The 22,040-nt window shown below is 39.1% G+C and overlaps 1 protein-coding gene across 1 annotated transcript in view; it reads left to right on the top strand.

Moving 5' to 3' along the window:
• Positions 1 to 467: 467 nt before the first annotated feature.
• The window catches only part of LOC124113319 (cysteine-rich venom protein natrin-1-like), a 55,269-nt gene continuing 33,696 nt past the window's right edge, over positions 468 to 22,040 (top strand). Inside the window, exon 1 of the mRNA XM_048398844.1 lies at positions 468 to 584. Within this exon, the coding sequence (XP_048254801.1) occupies positions 539 to 584 (46 nt within the window). The 5' untranslated portion in view covers positions 468 to 538. The remainder of the gene's footprint in view (positions 585 to 22,040) is intronic.

Raw genomic sequence — 22,040 nt, 5'->3', positions numbered from 1 at the left:
TTCTTCAGAAAACTATTACAAATAGACCACGGTGGAATGATGAATGGTCGGTCTATATGACGTACAGCACGTTGGCAGCACGACGCTACAGATGTGTGACATGCGCTTTGTTGGTGGAAAGGAGGCACTTATCTTGGTCAGGCGCACGTCGACTGGCGGAAACATATAACCCGTTCACCTTATATCAGCTTACATCAGACCTTGCTTGTATCATTATACTGTGATGGACTAGGGGGCTATTTGTGACTACGGTCAACTTACTCCTCCCATCACGTGTGACGTAAACACACACAACTACCCATCCAACTTGCCGAGAAAATGTACATGTTGAAACTTATGGGATAAAAGATTCAATAACTTAACGATCAAATCCCACGCCCTCGCCCCGCTGTACACCAGTGAGACCTGGCGGGCCGCCCACACTATGGCTCACATCGGTGAGAGGCAAGACACTAGATGCCATATAAGCTACAATGACGTGACATCCTACTAGAAACTTCATGTACACTTGGTATCCCTTCCATCCAAATATCTGACTATGCCGTACCACTTTCACCTTGTCATACGCCTTTCTGCTATTCAAGGTAAGGAGCTTTCTGTTTCACATCCCATGTGTTACATGTTAACGCACTTGTTCCTAACAACGCTCACAAACTAGAGACACTCACAGCGAGTATTCCCCTTTGATAAGATAGTCGCGCAATTTGTCGCACATGTGTCAAGATTAACTGTACTGAGTCAGATGGAATATATTTCCAATTCAACACTTTCCAAATATTGATGGCTGTGTTCGTGACACCATGTAGTTAATCATATCGATTGATTAGCGAGGATTTGGTAATTATTAAGGTTGCATTTAATATATACGATAATATATTTCGGTTAGAAGCATTCATCTTATGTCAAAGTGTGTCTATATCACATTTGAAACTGTATGTAATGTGGAACTGTATTCCTACCTTACCAATTTCATAATTTATCTATATTTCTATGTTGACATGTCTCAAGGTTTCCTAATTTTATAAAATACAATATCGCACAGAAACAAAACTTGCCTAATTCGCTATGTTCAACCTCATGGCTGGTACATAAACCCAGTGGTCAGCTTTCTTTCTAATGTATATGCTCAAAAATACAGTATTGTTCCGTAGACGAAAACATTGCATCACACATTCCAATAATGAGAACCCTAAAATAGAAGCATACTCGACTCCTCAGTAGTACAAATATGTATTGCAAGAATTCTTCAAAATTCTTTAAACATGTTTTATTCCAACCTACATACCACCCTTTTAGAGTTCACTTTCAGAGAATATGTTACTTGCCTTCTTTAAATTCTTATTTCGACAACTCGCTGTATAGTTTGGAATAATGTATCCTTAAATCAAATAATGATAAATACATCATCCGGAGGTTCATTTAAACGGCAAGTAAAGTGAACAAAATGATTGCGACTTTGTCGCGAGTATCAAATGTCCCATATATTTAAAGTCAATTCGCGCGAAAGAGAAACTATTTAAATGTCAAAGTGAAAGTCCTGAAATCACCCGCTCCGAAATCGGATTTCCAAACAAAATGTTTTAGGAGTGTGACCTATGGCTACCGGCCCAACCCTGTGACAATTGTTTTCAGTGGCCATGTTGGCTGACTTGTGATGCCTGGCAGCTATACTGATACGACAGGAAGCGGTCATTCTAAAAGTGTTGCTGTTTCTTTTAATCCCACAAACTAACATTGGATACATTGCTTACTGTGTGAAACGACCTTTGATCTTGACATTGTAAATATTTCAAATAACAATTAATGTCTGTACAGCCTTTTCCGAATAAAGTCATGTTTGGGTACCATAAACAAGAACTTCCTACTTATCTAGCAGCTGACCAAGGAATAATCCGGGGGCACGGGTGGTCCAGTCGTCTAAGGCGCCTCGATTCGCTGAGACCTGCATCACTTCGGCCTTTCCTCCCACATTAAGCTGGCACGCCGCGATATAACTGGAATACTTTTAAAAGAGGCGTTAAACCCAACTCACTGACTCAGGTATAATCCCCATCGTAAGTTTAAGCAATAAACATCCGTCACATTTGACATTTCATTCATATAATTCACAGGCCAACGAGATGTAAGACAGAATTGTGATAATTGTTCTATGGTTTCTGGTAAGTAAGTAGTTGTCTCTTCTCCCTCTCAAGGGCATAGTCTAGGTTTCGTTACTTCTTCTTGGGTGACATCAAACTACCTGGATTAGGATCGCAGTTTTGTCCAGCTCAACCTTCAGTATCTCAACGGACTTGTACATATTTTCATCCCACCCCTCGTGATGATTTGTGGCGTCGTCCCACTGCTCAGAGACAAATAAAAGTGCTTCGTGACAAAGTCATCTGTGGTGTTAATGACGGTGGGTATCCTCTTTTGAACATTTCCAATGGATGGATTGGTTGGTTGGTTTGTTGTTGTTTTACACCGCACTCAGCAATATTCCAGCTATATGACGGTGGTCTGTAAATAATAGAGTCTGGACCAGACAATCCAGTGATTAATATCATGAGCATCGATCCACGCAATTGATCAACCAAGTCAGCGATCCTGACCACCCGATCCCGTTAGTCGCCTTTTACGACAAGCATAGTCGCCTTTTGCGGCAAGCATGTGTTGCTGAAGACCTATTCTACCCCGGAATCTTCACGGGTCCCAATGGATGGAAGTTTGACGTCTGGTCTTCATCGTGAACTTATCCGGGCAAAACCCAAGTGCCGATTCATCTTGGAAATGGAAAAAAATTGTATATCGACCTGTGCATTTGTCACAGTGGAATACTGTTTCTTACTTACTTACTTACTTACTTAGGAGATTTAACGTGCGCTTTCCGACTGATGCGTATTTCGCACACGGGCCCGGCCAGGCCATTTAATGTGTTTCCGAAAGGGGCGAAGGTGGTCTGTGCAACCCAAGAGGGGGGTTTTAGGGGTTGCTTATATAGAATTTGGGAATTTTGAGATTTGGAATAGATGCCGATGGGATTGGGGAGGAGAACTAAGGGAGCTGGGTATGGTGGATGTTTGTTTGTTTATGTGATTTTGATTTGGTAGGTTATTGTGTTTTTAGATGCGTTTTGTTAGTTCCGTTTTTATTAAGAATACGCCTAAGGCCTTGAAGTTTTCTAGTTTATTTTGTGGGTTTAGTATTGCTTCTAGAGTTAGAGCCTTGTTTAGATTGAGGGTGGTTTGTAATGCGGTTCGATGTGTTAGGTAGTGTGTGCAGTGGATGAGTGCGTGTTCTGGGGTTTCTGGTTGTTTGCAGTGTGGGCAGTTACCTGTAGTGTGTTTTTTAATTTTTTTTAGGTGGTTATTTAGGTTGGTGTGTCCTGTTTGGAGTTTAGTGATTACTCTGTCGATTTTTTTCGATGGATGGAGAATTTTGGGTTTGGTTAGTGGTTTGCTGAGCACTTTTTTGATTTGGCTATTTGAGTTTAGATATAGGTTATGCCATTTTTTTGTGAGTTTTTGCTTGTTTACACTTTTAATTTCTGATTTTGAGATGGGTAAGTTTAAGCTTATTTCTGGGATTTTGAGGGATAGTTTAGCTGCTTTATCGGCGTTTTCTTTACCGTATATTCCTACGTGGGCGGGTATCCACAAGAAGGTTATTTGTTTGCCTGCCTTAGTTAGGTCGTTGGAGCTTTTAAGTATTTGATTTATTAATTTAGGTCGGTTTTGGGTATTTTTGTTTTGGAGGGCTTGCAGTCCACTTAGGGAGTCGGTAAGTATTAGGATATTTTTGTGTTTTTTGGATTCTTGATTATGGAGGGCTGAGGCCATGCCCATTAGTTCTGCCGTGAATATTGATTGGTTGTTTGGGAGTCGGAAGGATCGTGTGGTTTTAGTTGGTTGTGTGGTATGGACTCCGAAACCTGTGTGTTTGGAGGTCGGATCTGAGGATCCGTCCGTGTAAATGTGACACCAATTTGGCCAATTTTCGTGTATGTATGCTAGTGTGGTAGTTTTAGCTATGTTTGGGTCGGTTTGTTTATTTATTTGGCTAGCTAGTGTTGTGTCTATTTTGGGTATTTTAAGTTTAGGGGTGAAGATATTTGATTGTTTGCAGTTTTGTTTAAGATTTTTAATTTGGTGTTCATTTAGGTAGTTTGTTATTCTTTGGGATATTGGGGTAAGTAAGGGGTGTTTGCGAGCTAGAGCTTGGTTTTTAGGGCTGATGTTTTGGTTTATTAAGTTTTGGATGAGAGGGTTTGATTGGGACGCGGCCCAGAAATTTAAGCTTAGCTGTTCCCTGCGTAGACTTAGTGGCATTTCTCCTGTTAAGGCCTGAAGTGAGGTGTAGGAGGTGCCATGTTGGGTGCGTGTAATTAGTTTGAGAGCCTGATATTGTATTGAGTCAAGTTTTTTAGATAGAGAGTTGTTTAGGGTGTTGTATATGGCGCAGCCGTAGTCTAGTTTTGATCTAATTAGTGATATGTAGAGAGAGAGGAGGGTATCTTTGGATGCTCCCCAGTTAGAGCCAGTTAGGCATCTTAGGGTGTTTAGGTCTTTACTGCATTTAGTTGTTAGGTTTTGGATGTGAGCATCCCAGGTGAGATGTTCATCGAAAATAAGTCCTTAGAATTTGGTTTGTTTTTGAAATTTGATTGTTTGATTGTTTAGCTGGAGGATTGGGGAGGCGGGTTTCATGTTTTTATGTTTGAATACTATTCCTGTTGTTTTTTCTGAGTTAAGGGAGAAGCCCCATTTGTCAGCCCATTGTTGTATTTTATTAAGAGAGTTTTGGAGTAGATTTTGGACCATGTTCATGCTTTTAGTGCGGATCCAGATGGCTCCATCATCCGCGAATTTTGATGTGTTTACTTTAGGGGATAGGCCCTCGAATAGATCGTTTATCATTATATTGAAGAGGGTGGGGCTGAGGATACTGCCCTGTGGAGTACCATTTTCTAGGGGACATTGGTCCGATAGAGTTTGGTCTATACCCACGGTTATTTTACGATTGTTTAGGAAGTCCTGGATGTAGTTTATTATTATCTGACCTTTGAGTCCTATTTTTTAAAGTTTTTGTATTAGCCCATCGTGCCATACCATGTCGAAAGCTTTAGAGAAGTCTAAGAAGATGCCTGTGGTATATTGTTTATTTAGTTGTCCTGTCTTAATATCTTGTTCTAATCGGGCGAGGTTATCTAGGGTTGAGCGGCCAGGAGTGAAACCGCTTTGATCTGGGTTTATGATGTTATTTTGGGTTAAGTAATGTTGTAATCTATTTTTAGCCATTGATTCCATTACTTTACATAAGTTTGAAGTTAGGGATATTGGCCTATATGAGTTAGCTTGATTAGCTGGTTTATTAGGTTTAGGGATTGGTATGACTAGGGCCTGTTTCCAGGGAGTAGGAACCTGTCCGTTTAGGTAGATGAGATTGTATAGTTTGAGTAGTGCCTGGAGTAGTTTTAGGGGGAGTTTTTTAATTATTTGGTAAGAAGTTAGGTCTAATCCTGGGGCTGTGCCCTTTTTCCTGTTTTGGATTACGTAGAGGAGTTCCTCCATAGTGTAAGGTTGATTTATTTCTAGATTGTTATTGTTTGGTTCTTTTGTGGGTTTGTTTTCTGTTTTAAGTTTATCTTGGAATTTTTGACTGAAGTTGGTGTTACTGCTAACGGCCGAAAAGTGGTTGGCGAGATTATTTGCTTTTTGGGCGGGGTTGGTTGAGTTGTCAATGTTAGGTTTTTTTTTATGTCGTTTTAAGCCTCTGATGGCGTGGATTTTGCGCCAGACCATTCTGGCATCTGTACGGTTATTTATACCTTCGGAGAATTTTTTCCAGTCTCTACTTATGGCTATTTGGACTAGTTTTTGAACCTGGTGGTTTAGTTCGTGGGCTATGTTTAAATATTTGTAGTCGCGTTTTGCTTTATTGAAGGCTGATTTACGTTTTCGTCTAGTCTGTTCTATTTCCTCATTCCACCATGGTACCGTCGGTTTGCCTGTCTTAGATGTTTTGAAGGGGATTGAGGTTTTGGCTGCGTTTATTATATAGTCTGTTAGGTTTTTACAATAGGTTTCTGGATCATTATTTTCCATTTCGTTTAAGTTAGCTTCGTTGCAGATATCTTGGAATTGGTCCCAGTTAGCTTTATTGTAATGGAATTTTGGTTCTTGGTTTTCTGTTTGGATTGGTACGTTTGTATTTCCTATGGTTATGTTTATGGGGAAGTGGTCACTACCTAGCGGGTCGTCGTGCACTTCCCATTGAGTACTTTGGGCTAGATCTGCGGTGCATATGGTAAGGTCGATAGCCGACATTTTTTGGTTTATCTTATCGTACCTCGTGGGTTGGTTGCTATTAAGGAGTACTAGGTCGTTTGTTTCTATCCATTCGGAGATTAATTTGCCATGATTATCTATTTTATCATCTATGCTCCATGTAGGATGGTGAGCGTTAAAGTCTCCTAGGAATATAGTAGATTTATCGCTTATTTGGAGTAGTTTGTTTAGATCCTCAGGTTGGACTTTTTGTTCCGCCCAGTGGTAAATATTTATGATGTTTATGTTTCGGTTATTTAATGTGATTTTAATGCCGTTGGCTTCTAGGTTTGGCGTGTCTATTTTTATTTCTTCGTAATTTATATCTTCCCTGATAAATATGATTAGTCCTCCTGCGGCTCTTCTTGTTTTCGGTTTAGCTCTGTCAGTTCTAACTGAGTTGTAGTTAGGTAGTGTGAATTTGGATTTTACTGAGAATTTGGTTTCCTGTATACAAGCGATGTGAGGGCCTTTATTTAGTTTAAATTTAGCTTTTAGTTCATGGCCGTGGGAGGTGAGTCCGTTGGCGTTCCACTGAAAAATATTTAGTCCTTCGAATATTGGGTTCGGGTGATTGGTGATTTATTTTTTATTTTTTATTTTTTATTTTATTCGGTGAGTTCTTTTAGATGGAGGTTAAAGAGGAAGAAGGGAAGATTGGTTAATTTTAGATTGAAAGCTACTTTGTGGAAGGATTTCATGCTAGCTTTTGGTGAGTTTTGACTATGCATGTATGCTAGGAGTAATGTGAGGTTATTTAGGTTTTGGGTGTTGGTTGGTTGGGGAGTTTGGTTTGTTTTAGTTGGAGTAGTGTCTATTGTTTCCTCAGTAATGGAGAAATCTTCGTCATCGGTTAGATTAGGTTTAGCTGATTGAGTTTCCATGGGGGAGGCATGTGATGTGGAGGATTGTGAAGGTGTTTGTGGGATGGGTGTAGCTGATGATTTCTTAGTGTTTGTGTTTTGTTGTTGTGCTTGCTTGTGGGAGAGTGTTGTTACCATATGGGATGTAGGGTGCTTGGATGAGGGTCGTGTTGTGGTGGTCATTTTGAGGTTTGTTTTGCATGCGGGGGTTGATGTTTTGGCTATGTGAGATGTGGGAGGGTTCGTGGTTGGTTGAGTGGCTGCTTGTGTGTGTGGGGTCGGTGCGGTTTCTCGGTAGGGGGCCCAGACAGAGCTGTCGGTTATGGGTGTGGTGTTTGTTTGTGGGATGGTGTTTGGGTGTGGTGTAGGGAGGAGTGGTTTAGATGCAGGTGTAGCAAATTTTCGTGTTTGGATTTTGGCCGTGTCTATGTTTATGTGTTTGTTGGCCTGCTGGGTGAGTGTGTGTCTGTTTCTGGTCTTTAATCCTTTTTATAGTCCGAATCATACTAAATGTTCAATCACTCATTAATATATACTTGAAAAGACTTTCTCTCAGTACAGGGTACGTGAATAGAGTTCACCAATTAGTTGTGTCGTTATATTTTGTGAGATATTCACCAATTACTTATCTTATGTGAGATGCACCCCTTAATCCCCTATTGTCTTACCCATCACCACACTCGGGTGAACGTGTACCCATATCAATAGGTGCTGGACAAGTGGGAATACCCCTAATAAACCCCCAGACAGACTGGGTGCTGGGACCGATCGTTGTAATTGTACAGCCAGTCAAATACAAGTAACTCGTTCTCACCTCGACTAAAGGGATTCCCCTAAGTGGCGGAAATATTTGTTTGTGATTTTTGTCACCATTTGTGATTAGGTATCCCCTGTAGAATTAAATTCTGCAAAGTTGCTATGTTGACTTTACTTGCCCTTTAAGTCAATTCGTTAATTTCTAAATATAGGCTAACCATGCAAAGTTTTTGCGTTTATGCATTGCAGCGATGAACAATGTTACTGATTTCGTATTTGCTTCTACAATCATTTTTGAGTTAATGATTATAAATACAGTCTGTTATTATAGAGTTATTATTGTTTATTGATTTATTTATAAGAATTAACTTCAATACTTTTGCGTTTCAGGAGAAATATAAACTCCGGTTTTCACATTTTGAAGACGATTAAGATCTAAGATTCGCTCAGTGTTCAAATTACCACTATCATACACCTGGAAAAAAGCATTTCTAAGAAGACCTAGATACTTTTTCACAACTTTTAAGCACATTATCATCCTCTAGAAACGGAAACATGACACTAATATATTTAAAAGTCAGGCGGGTAGCTGAGACAAACTATTTCCCAACACTCGCACTTTAGTGAGACTCACTGGTACGCATCTAAGGGGTCACAGATAAACATCAGTAAAGCTTCGGCTGAGTACGAACAATGCCATGTTGTATGATGCATGTTGAATTACAGTGAACAGTTGGCACAAATGTCAACGTAAAGTCGAAGATAAAGAAGTCAAGTAATTTATAAACCCAATTAAGCGTCAAGTAAGGTTAACAAATAGAGATAGAGATACGTTTAACTGACGTTGACTTCGTGTGTTCATTGGAATATCACAAACCAGATATATATAATTTCACCAAAAGATGAAAAACTACCTCGGTAAGTCAGTCACAGTGAAAGTGCGTCGTAATGAGTTAACTTCATGTCGTAGATTAACCTGTGGCGATTAGTTGTCTGTCATCGTCGATCAGTTAGCCGATCATTCAAAGGTGATAATCAAGAAGTGTAGATACTGAGTCCCAGAGATGTATAAGTAGTCAGTCAGTGTTTTTGTTATCTCACCTGGGGTGCTCACATCCAAAACCTAACAACTAAATGCAGTAAAGACCTAAACACCCTAAGATGCCTAACTGGTTCTAACTGGGGAGCATCCAAAGATACCCTCCTCTCTCTCTACATATCACTAATTAGATCAAAACTAGACTACGGCTGCGCCATATACAACACCCTAAACAACTCTCTATCTAAAAAACTTGACTCAATACAATATCAGGCTCTCAAACTAATTACACGCACCCAACATGGCACCTCCTACACCTCACTTCAGGCCTTAACAGGAGAAATGCCACTAAGTCTACGCAGGGAACAGCTAAGCTTAAATTTCTGGGCCGCGTCCCAATCAAACCCTCTCATCCAAAACTTAATAAACCAAAACATCAGCCCCAAAAACCAAGCTCTAGCTCGTAAACACCCCTTACTTACCCCAATATCCCAAAGAATAACAAACTACCTAAATGAACACCAAATTAAAAATCTTAAACAAAACTGCAAACAATCAAATATCTTCACCCCTAAACTTAAAATACCCAAAATAGACACAACACTAGCTAGCCAAATAAATAAACAAACCGACCCAAACATAGCTAAAACTACCACACTAGCATACATACACGAAAATTGGCCAAATTGGTGTCACATTTACACGGACGGATCCTCAGATCCGACCTCCAAACACACAGGTTTCGGAGTCCATACCACACAACCAACTAAAACCACACAATCCTTCCGACTCCCAAACAACCAATCAATATTCACGGCAGAACTAATGGGCATGGCCTCAGCCCTCCATAATCAAGAATCCAAAAACCACAAAAAAATCCTAATACTTACCGACTCCCTAAGTGGACTGCAAGCCCTCCAAAACAAAAATACCAAAAACCGACCTAAATTAATAAATCAAATACTTAAAAGCTCCAACGACCTAACTAAGGCAGGCAAACAAATAACCTTCTTGTGGATACCCGCCCACGTAGGAATATACGGTAATGAAAACGCCGATAAAGCAGCTAAACTATCCCTCAAAATCCCAGAAATAAGCTTAAACTTACCCATCTCAAAATCAGAAATTAAAAGTGTAAACAAGCAAAAAATCACCAAAAAATGGCATAACCTATATCTAAACTCAAATAGCCAAATCAAAAAAGTGCTCAGCAAACCACTAACCAAACCCAAAATTCTCCATCCATCGAAAAAAATCGACAGAGTAATCACTAAACTCCAAACAGGACACACCAACCTAAATAACCACCTAAAAAAATTTAAAAAACACACTACAGGTAACTGCCCGCACTGCAAACAACCAGAAACCCCAGAACACGCACTCATCAACTGCACACACTACCTAACACATCGAACCGCATTACAAACCACCCTCAATCTAAACAAGGCTCTAACTCTAGAAGCAATACTAAACCCACAAAATAAACTAGAAAACTTCAAGGCCTTAGGCGTATTCTTAATAAAAACGGAACTAATAAAACGCATCTAAAAACACAATAACTCACCAAATCAAAATCACATAAACAAACAAACATCCACCATACCCAGCTCCCTTAGTTCTCCTCCCCAATCCCATCGGCATCTATTCCAAATCTCAAAATTCCCAAATTCTATATAAGCAACCCCTAAAACCCCCCTCTTGGGTTGCACAGACCACCTTCGCCCCTTTCGGAAACACATTAAATGGCCTGGCCGGGCCCGTGTGCGAAATACGCATCAGTCGGAAAGCGCACGTTAAATCTCCAAAGTAAGTAAGTAAGTAAGTTTTGTTATTTTAAAAACACAGTCGCGTGAAAAACGTATGGACGTCAAAATGTGTTGTGTTTACTCTTACTGGCGTCAGTTCCGCCGTCACGTGAGAGGTCTCTCGCCCAATGGAATTGGTCTACATGGAGTAAACGTATTAAACCATTATTATCTATTGTAAACCTATAGAAAGTGTGTTCTGTGTTGTGACTGGCTAATTTGGGTCACATGACCAAATGTCAAAGGTGAAAATATGATTTGAATTCCCTGAAGCAAGCAACCGAATCACTGTGTAGGAAATAGAGATTACTACACTAGTGTCTGTCAGATACCATTGATCTTACGACTTGTTTCAAAACGTATCTAACGAGCGAAAGCGAGTTAGATACGCTTTGTAACAACGAGTTGTAAGATCAATGGTATCTGACAGGCACGAGTCCGGTATTCTGTTTTTTTTCACACCCCAAAATAGCACCTTTTTAGCATCGAACCGATGAATTTGTCATGATTGCAGTAGCGCATTATACATGACACCACTGTCATAAGTGACGTCATCCTATGTGCTGCTACTACTCATAAATAATGTGACCCGACACAAAAAGGTTTCCGTCATATCTGGATTATCAAGGCGATGATGAAAATGCAAACTAGACAATATTACCAAATATGTACAACAATGTTTACTTCCGTATGACACTACCGGTGACCGACTTTTACAAAATGGCGTGTTCACTGACAACATTACGCGGGATTTCCAGAGGAGGATTTTCGTTGATTGAGGGATCGTATACACATAAATGGGTCACGTAAGTAATCAGAAGCATTCTGACAATCTGCGTACTGTTATTTGTTTACCATGTTTTCCAATGTAAGAAAGAGAATTAGTCAGAAATGCAGATATCTACCGTCATCGTTGTGCGTGATTTAGCGTCAGTCATGGCGCCACACAGGACAGAAACTTTTGTAAACGGCTTCTGTTGAATTTACCACATCATTGTAATGTATATATGTGTATTTCCATAATTAGTGCAATGATACTCTTCCCATGAATATTCTCAAACGCGTGATCGAGCCAATGTATGCAACAATTAGACGAAAGTACCTCTAAAAAGGCTACACAGTGTAAAATCTGAATTTTGCTTTGTTTACATTTCAGCAAGTACAGTTTTCCGAGCATAGTTTTCGTTTCCATACCTAACTTATTTCGCATGATTTCATCTAGATAATTTGCATTGGTGACAAAGAGCATTTAGAATCTATCCATTGTTTCGAAAATGTATGAGGAATTGAGGGATGCATGTATAGCATTAAACATTGAAATATACCTGATCGAATAGGCGTCTCATAACCGGCATTTTGTAAACACAATCCAATATGGCGGAACGTACACTTCGGCGTTCGTGTATGCGTATTTTCCAAAACATTCTAAACGATTCTAGGCTTATCAGCGACGTTTCAGAATTATCAGTAGTGATTTGATACCCGTGATCGCTAATATGCTAATTTTCTACTTTAATTATTCGATTAAATATCCGATATTTAGATTTCTAAACAGACAGTGAATATTTATATAACGCCGTGAATTGTGATTTGGCGAGATTTACAATGTACCTAATTTTCAGAAGTCACTTAAATGATTAACAGAAAGGAATTCAAAACTGTGAAGTGTATTAATCTGCGTGATGTATTTTGAATTTTATTCGATTTCGAAGTGAGGGTTGAAGAGGAGGGACATATGTGTCGCTGTGGCATCCAGGGGGTTTACACTCTGAAAAAACGATTATGTTGACATAACAACAGATAATGTAACTGATAATAATAACAAACAAACTCACAGACGATTTCGAGTTTGTTTATTTTTATTATCAATTATACGGTGAACATTCGACTGAAGCACCAGCAACTTATGAATGACTTACACGCAGGAAAGTAGTCCGTCATCATTACCAAAATCACAATCACCATAGCAACAACAGAACGTTCGATGTTGACGCCTCACAACCGAGTAAGTACGGGGTGTTAAAGAGTGCGCATGTTTTTTTCTAAATAAAACAATAGGTTTACAATATCGATAAATACTATGTGTGTGTCTATTTCCGGGATTTTATCGAGTATTTGCATTTTGGAAATTTTCATTCGAGGCCCTCAAGCTAACGCTTTCGGGTCTCGAGATGAATTTCCAAGATGCAATTACTCGATAAAATCCCGGAAATAGACACACACATAGTATTTATCTTCTAAATGTCAGTGATTTACCCCCTTAGAGGAAAATACAAAACTGACACAGATGTTGGTATTATGTGTAACAATAGTGGGTGAATTTGGACAAAATGTCACGAAAAATTTGACAGCCCTGGATGAATTGTGTGAAAGATCTAAAGTTATAGATCTGGCCTAAGTTTATTTTTATTGGTATCAATTAGCCAATCATGCACCATCAATGTTCAAAGATACATTCAACTTTATCCCATCACAAGAGTGTTTGAACCATACCTTATATCGACGTTAAACCTGAATCCATTATTGTCAGATAATCAAAACATATTAAAGGATTGGTAACAGCAGTTGAGCAAATGTGTTCTGATTACTGTAACTGTATCTCATAAAATAACGCTGATACCTACATATATTTCCCAAACCGTCTCATAATGTATACGATTGCACGGGCATCTTCCCGAGGCAAGTGAGTTAACTGAATATAAAAGTCCAGTTTCCACACTTGCCGAACTACGCTGGTATTATGGAGTTACATTTTGGCTGGACTAACGAGTCTATGCATAGTCAAATCAAAATCGCACACCGAAATCGCAATCCGGTTCGTAAAATGTCATGCAGATTTCTGTCGATTGCAGGATTTGCAAAGCTTTGCAAAGCATGTGCACTGACAACTCGTTGTCAACAGATATTTTCTTTTCATGTTTTTAATAATAATAATAATAATAATAACTACATATATATAAAGCGCTGGTATCCAGTTCGAAGAACTGCTCAAAAGGCTTCATTTGAGTCTACAAAAAAAGAGAGACATTACACAGCTAGGAAAACACAAAGCCTCAATACTCTAAGAAAGATTTGGTGAAAAGATAGGTTTTGAGTCTTGATCGGAACAAAGTAGGACTGTCAATGTTCCTATTATCCAATGGCAGCCTATTCAATAGCTCAGGGTCAACTTTGGCGAAACTCCGACCTCCAAAAGTCGCCGTTCTAACACTAGGCACAGAGAGTAGGGACTGGCAGCTTGATCTGAGAGATCTCTCAGGCACGTACTCTTCAAAAAGCTCGCTGATATAAGTTGGTTTTTGATTGTGTCTCGCATTGAACACAATCAGCATCACTTTATACTGGATTCTCTCATTGATTTTGAGCCAGTGGAGGTTCCGTAGAATCGGTGTGATATGGTCAAACTTTTTGGATTTAGTAACAAGCCTGGCAGCACAGTTTAAACTATTTGAAGTTTAGTCAAAAGGTTATGAGGAAGGCCGATGAGTAGTCCATTACAGAAATCTAGTTGTGATAGAACACATGCGTGAACTAGAGAAGCAGCTGTTTTTGCATTTATACACTGGCGAATCTGTCCAATATTCCTGATGTTCAGATATGCTCGCTTGCAGATGTTATCCACGTGAGAAGCCATAGATAGTCAAGTTGCTCACGTGACTTGATGCACTTTGCTATGTAAGACCCGTTTTATCACAATATAATCTTGATTATCAATCAGATCGAATGAGAGGCTTAGAAGGGACATAACTCGCAATAACCACTGGTGGCGCTACGGTCGAGCCCAGGAATTCCAGCCTAGTTCGGCAAGGGTAGAAACTGGACTTTTAAAGTCAGTTAACTCCCTTGCCTCGGGAAGATGTTGCACGGGTTGCCCAGTCGTCTAAGGCGCCGCAATTCGCTGTGCAGAGTTGCGTCCATTGGGTACGTCAGAAACCTATGTTCGTGCTTTTCATCAAAGTGGTAAACGTCCAAGACCAGAATCGCCGGGATATAACTGGAAAACTGTTTAAAGCGGCGTTAAACCCAACTCACTCACTTATTATACAAACTGATGGGCAAAAGAAAGTTGAAAATACCTTCAGAAAACGATATTATATTTTAAGAAATGAACTGTTCTGCCAGCACTCGAAGAACACTTCTACATGGATAGTTTTGAAAATATTATTTGACTTAAAATTTCCTCTATTCATTTTGAACAAGACCCAGCTTTTTCCTGGATCTTTATTATGTTACTTGTACATACTTCATGTGTTTGTCCTTTGTCCACAAACAGACTACAGTTCAACACTTTTGAACATTTTGTACTACACAATCAAGAAGAACTTATATATTCATTATCCCTCTACAGCGCGTTTAACATTCGATTAGTCACATTCACCAAACCAATTATCAAACACTTTGAGAACACGTTCATCGTCGCCCTCACCTCGTTCATTATTCTCTCCAAATTAGCCAATGATTGACATCATGACGTACAGGGCGACGATTGGATTATTTTATAATAAATGTATGCCAACATACCTCATGCGTCACGCTTTTACCAATGAAGTATATATCCATTTCAAAATGCATTTCACGATGTACATACTGCACTTTTGTCTTGTCATGACGTATGGCCTGTACGTAAACATGAAATTAATCTCCCTCCTTCTGTTGTTCATTGCTGGTGATATTCATCCAAAACCCGGCCCAAAAGAATATAACACAACCAATGATATAAGCATATTCCATTTGAATATTAGAAGTATCCGGCATAAATTGACTAAAATCTACGATGATATCTGCGATTTCGATGTGTTATGCTTCACTGAATCTCACCTGGACGCCAACATTCAGTCAGCCGACCTGCTCCTTCATCCCTTCCATGAACCTCACAGGAGGGACAGGGATTGTTTCGGAGGTGATATAATTGTATATTTTTCTAATTCACTTAGTGTCAAGCATAGAACAGACTTGGAAGTAATTAATTCTGAATCAATGTGGTTTCAAGTTTATTCACCACAGCACAGTTTTCTATTTTGTGTCACCTATCGCGCACCCAACACCCCTACCGCATATTGGACTGTTCTTGAGCATAAGTAGTATAGGTAATGGGGGTTCTGGACCACTTCCACTGGAGCAGGATTCATATACCTATACTGCTACTACAGATGGAATTTTTTATGCCAAAATGATTATGCGATTCAATGATAGTCATGAGATTAAGTTAAATTGGGTCTAGCTCACCAATACCGGGGGCCAATCATTGCTTTAGATGAGCCTAAATGGTAATAAAAATATTCTTCATTAGTTTTATCGATAAAGCGATATTCAACATTTTTATTAAGTTCTTCGTTCATTTTACTAGGAGACCAGACTATATAACTACACTCTTCTTGTAAATTGATAAGAAACAATTGATAACCGTATTTGGTTGGTTTGACATCACTGATATAATAAAAACCTTGTGGTAATTCTCTCCATTTAATAGCTTTCTCCATTATTATATATATTTATGTAAGCATTTGTCTAAATGTGATCAAACGATAGTAAGCAATCTATTTTAAATCTCCAACCAGTTCTTTGGTTTTGGCACGGAATAATTGACGCGCTTGTTGCCTCCCCTGTTCTATGAACTTTTTTTTCTCGTCTTCGCTAATACCACTGGTCTAACGAGATTTTGATCGAATCTCCTGCTTCATTTCATTGTATTTGGTGAGTTCCGACAGCACTAAACGAAACTCATCCTCGGATATCTTACAATCGGCCATTGCTGTCGAAATATGATCCTCAATGCTGTTCAACTTTGCTTCGGCGAGTATCCGAATACTATCGTGTTTTAATGCTTTCTTTTGCAACCTACGAGAAATGAATTTTATCGCTATTCCTGCCAGTCCCGAGACTCCAGCGGTTATTTCCATGCCGAGCACGATAGGCGCGGCAATTATAGTTGATAGTAGACCGATACCCGCTACACCAAGTCCCATGCCAGATACTACAAGAGCGGTGTCAACTCCGTCAAGAGCATTCACGGCTCTGCAATACTTTTTATACAATCCAAGTCTCAACTCCCTATCCTTCTCTATTCGATGTTTCATGTCGCTTATTTGATGTAATCGAAATCCATCAACAGTTTCCATCTTTTCAAATGCTTCATCGAGCGCTGGATATAAACTCATAGTGTATATTACGTTCATATAATAGTCTTTAATTGGTCTTGCTTAAATGTTTTGAGACTATACATCAATCTTATCAAATGTATATTATACGGCAAGAATATCTTAGAAAGAGAAATGCTGTCACTTTTAATAATTTGAACCCCCTCGAGGGTTGCAACGGGCGTTGCTCCGATATGAATAATACTGCAACGTTGACGCTCGTGTTTCTTGAGCCATTTAATCGATAGACCTGGTAATATTTCGAAGGCTTCTACCGGTGCATCTCCGAACAAGACTTCAATAATAAGAGTAGAAATAATAGGTATTGCACTCAAGTTAACTTTAATATCTTTGAATTCAGTAATCAAATTTAAAGTAACATTTTTTAAGGCCGGACGACTATATAACATATAACCTGGGTTTTCTGGCAGGGGAGTGACTAACACACTTTTTCGTTTTGACGGGATATAAGCCGCGAGTACGATGCCACTATTTATTATCTTAGTTAAATTATGACCCTTACCCATCATCACATAAGGTGGGGTAATGACGATATTCAGTAGCCACTCGATGTTTGCTTCGACCATAGTCCATTTATTATCGTCGTTGCGAGTAATATTGTACGAAGTGTTTTTAAGGAGTCTACTAACATCGACATCGCTTAAATCTCCTAGATTACCCGTGAATGTGACTTCTTTCCGCTTGTATACATTATCTTGTAAGTGTAAAGCGTATAACTTACCATTGTAACCGGGTCTATCAAATCCTTCTGAGGAGATCGGAAAGCGCAATTGTATTACATTGTCTTAGTGTTCCAGGGCCTGATGCATCAACCATTATTTTTAATATGGAGTGTTACACTTAAGTATCCTATATGTACAGGTTGATGTTTTACATCTAATGCAGAAATTTTGAGGTCTGAAATAATACCACGCTTTAATTTTTTATATTGTAATGACGAGAAAGATTCCGTTCTACCGCTATTGTATTTTTCATTTTTCACTGGAACACTTCTGAGCAGAGTTGAAGGACTTTCTAGTTGAATATTATCCGTTGTGCTTATTTGATCAAGATGGATGAACAACTCTTTATAGGGAACTAAATCGGGTAATTTAACATAAGGATGTGTGTCAATTAAGCGACTAAATTCCTCTCTACCTGGTTGACCCAATACAATTATAGTTTCTTCATGGTGGAATTTCACTGTCCCAGTCGCCTCATTTTGTGTGAGACTAATTCTATTAGGCTTAAAAATTTCATCATTGAGTGAGCTTACGCTGTAATACCCATCAGGTATAGTAATGGATTTGACAGTACCAAGTACGGATAATATCATTATCCTATTATTACCTCTCGCAGCATTTATATTGGTCCACCTCGGGTACTACGTTACATCGCATAGGGCGAGTTGACCATCTGAGTTATCGATAGTACGAAGCAGTTCAATAGACTGACCATTTGTTATTCCCAGGAGTGTAACATACATATCAAATATACAATGATACTATATCATAACTTAAATATGGAATCAACCATTATTTATAATATGGAGTGTTACACTTAAGTATCCTATATGTACAGGTTGGTGTTTTACATCTAATATAGAAATTTTAAGGTCTGAAATAATACCCCGCTTTAATTTTTTATATTGTAATGTTGAGAAAGATTCCGTTCTACCACTATTGTATTTTTCATTTTTCACTGGAACACATCTGAGTAGAGTTGAAGGACTTTCTTGTTGAATATTATCCATCGTACTGATCTGATCAAGATGGATACACAACTCTTTATAGGGAACTAAATCGGGTAATGCATATACAGTCACTGATTTGTTGGGTGGTAATAATACTGGCTGTCCAAATCCAAGTGTAATTGCTAAGTTCTCACCAATAAGTATGCTTGTTTCTCCAGTGTCTATTTTCACTGTCCCAGTCGCCTCATTTTGTGTGATACTAATTCCATTAGACTTAAAAATTTCATCATTGAGGGAGCATACGCTGTAATACCCATCAGGTATAATAATGGATTTGTCAATACCATTGTTTTCACCTGGTATAATCATATTATTATTTCTTTTTATAGCATTTATATTGGTCCACAGCGGGTAATACGTTACATCGCATAGAGCTACATCGAGTTGACCATCCGAGTTATCGATAGTATGAAGCAGTTGATTAGACTGACCATTTGTTATTCCCGGGAGTGTAACATACATATTAAATATACAATGATACTATATAATAACTCAAATATGAAATCAACTCACATTACTAATCAATCGATTATAGTAACTGCCTCTGGTGCTGAGTTTACCGTTAAATTCCACGATATCTTTGAAAAATACAGTTTCACGGCAACTAACGATACAATGGTGGACGATTGGTTTAACCGTCCGATGCAATTTTGGCAGAATCAGTTAAACTTTGCCGTATGGTGTGCCACAACGGGATGTGGCGTATCTGTTAATGCCCCAGGATTTAAACTATATAAGTCTGTTATATTATTTCACGTGTATTATCAGATTAGACGTATACTTAAAGAAATTAGTGCTCCATTACCGCTGGATCCAGCATGGAATCACGCAAATAATCATTATAATAAGAGGGCCTTCGAACGTATTTGTAATGAATTTAATGTTTCTACGAGTAAAGATTGGCGCATTAAAGGACCTAGCCATGGTCTAGGTAATCCGTACAATGGACAAAGAACTATTAAAGATAAAAGCGATTATTTAATTAAAGAGGGTGTGATCCCTTCAGGCTTTGCTCTTTCGAGTAAACAGTTTAGAGCAGATCGTATGAACTTTGAGAGTGGCATTCCTTATATTATAACAAAGTTTGTGCATCCAAACGATACAACAGATGCTTGGAATGAATTTCTTAATGATAAAACGGAAAATAATTTTACTAACCCCGGATTTGAAAGAGTTAATGAATCGATAAGAACTTATGTATGGGCAATTCTCGGTGCGCAATCGCAAACACGAGCGGGAATTATCGGTACTGGGACGGCGTTCGATGCGCAAAAACAGTTTGTCTCAAACGTAGAGGACGCCATTAATTCACCAGTTGACATACCATCGTCTATAAAGCTTTTCAAGATGCATTACAGTACGCTCAATCCAAAGTGGACTACGTTTATGCGCCGGGACTATACATGTCTCCGAGTAATATGGAACTTAAGATCGGTCAAGTGATAGGCTATAATAATAAAATTGTTATCGCTACCGATCAACAAAAACCAGGTATAAATTCAGATATTAATGTCGAATTAATAACGCAAACGATCACTGGCGAAAAGGGAATAGTCAAGTCGCAGTTATCTACTAAAACATCTTTTAATGCTCAACCATCTACTAACGCACAAGTGCCACCGCATATTGAGGCTAAAAATCAACAACATATCAATGAAAAAACAGCGCTTGTAGTGGGTGGAGTCTCGGTTGGTTTACTCATGATTTGGTTAGCGAACTGATTTGGTTAAATAGTTCTTAGCGAATACGTACAACAGCCTTGCAATTGCTACGATCAACCCCCACAAGTTTTGACTAAGCCAAGTGGTGGTCTTAGCTAATAAATTCAAGAGCCAGGAAACAACACTCCCTATTATACCGGGAAGTGCGGCCGCGGCTTTCTCAGCAAGCTTTCCCAGTGCTGAACCTAATGCTTTTAAATGCTTTTTTATCCACTCTTTTATACCATTTTTATCGCTAGGAGGTGATCCGCCTCCACCTGTACTACCACCTGTTAACGCGAGAGTCAAAGTCGATATAATGAATCCCAATGCGGTTAAAATACTGCCAATTGTTATTCCCTGTTCTCTGAACAATGTTTTAATTTTATCGGCAAGTGTAGTGTCATCGTTGAGGACTTGATCGATAGTTTCTCGAATTCTACTGATTTGCAAACTAAGTGCCTTTCTATTACTGGAAGCTGCTTCGAGGCGGGCCGATCTTTCGTCTTCTAAGTTACGCAATCTTTCCGCTACGCGGCGTCTACTGAACTCATCGCCCGCCTGTTCGAGTTTTGTTTTCTCGTAAGCTATATGCTTGTCGATTTCGGATATCTTGGCTATATTATTGATGAGTTCTCCCCGCATTGTTTGCATTGCCTTGTCAAGACCTCGTAATTCCCTAATACTTAACTCCGATACCTGTAACGTGGAATTATCGTAATAGGTATCTAAGATTTCTTCGAGTCCGTCCGACGCCACCTTCGAGAAAGCCTCCAAATCATCTGTATTACAGAATTCAGTACGCACGGTTCGAAGAACCTTAGTAGTCTTTGCGGAAAGTCGTCGGTAGTCGACAAAACCTAATTCATCACGAACACTGCCGATGCCATGTTTAGCGGCTATCGTAGACAAGGCTAGGGGCTTACGAGTACGAGAATGCATAAGATCAATATCCGGAGCGCCACGAAGTCGCAATATTCCTTTACTATCTATCTCAAACTTTGAATATTCACGAACAATAGGACTATCATCTTTAAAGGAATCGTAATAATCATTGACGGTTGATTGTAAAATTTCATCGTTAAGATTCGTGCCACCAAAGTTGGTTTCACCAGTATCTTCGATTGGATTATCAAAGTCATCAAAGGTACTTAGATCAAAGTCATTATGTTCCAAATCAGTCATTTTTATATTAAACATAGGGTTCATGTTTTCAATATAACAATGTCTTCGCAATACGGACGCAAGTTAAACCCACAACGTAGACTTCGAGATCCATAAGGGGTCAAAGCAATTCGTGAGTCTGTAACTATAACAAATAACCCTAGTACCATAGATCAGAATCAAACGCTTCTGGTTCCCTTTCCTAATCTCAGCGCACACGATGTGTTAGTTCCCGGAACTGTCCGACTAGCATTTACGATTAGTTTGACTTCTACCGACGTTAACAGGGAGCCCGTTCAGAACATTGGTCGTGCTATCGTTAAGAAAATCGCGATTAAAATTAGCGGTAATGAGGTTTTGAGTATCGACGATAGCGATGTATACTATTGTTACATGGATCTCTGGAGAACAGATAAAGAGCGGGAAAACTTACAGTACCAAGGTATTTGTAATAAGAACACATTGAGACTGCGCGTGGGCGCTGAAAATGGTGTTCTTACCAATGAAAAACATAAGGC

This window comes from Haliotis rufescens, unplaced genomic scaffold (genome assembly GCF_023055435.1).
Source record: "Haliotis rufescens isolate VD_foot unplaced genomic scaffold, xgHalRufe1.0.p SCAF_19, whole genome shotgun sequence".
Taxonomy (NCBI): domain Eukaryota; kingdom Metazoa; phylum Mollusca; class Gastropoda; order Lepetellida; family Haliotidae; genus Haliotis; species Haliotis rufescens.
This window is presented reverse-complemented; position numbering and strand designations above follow the sequence as displayed.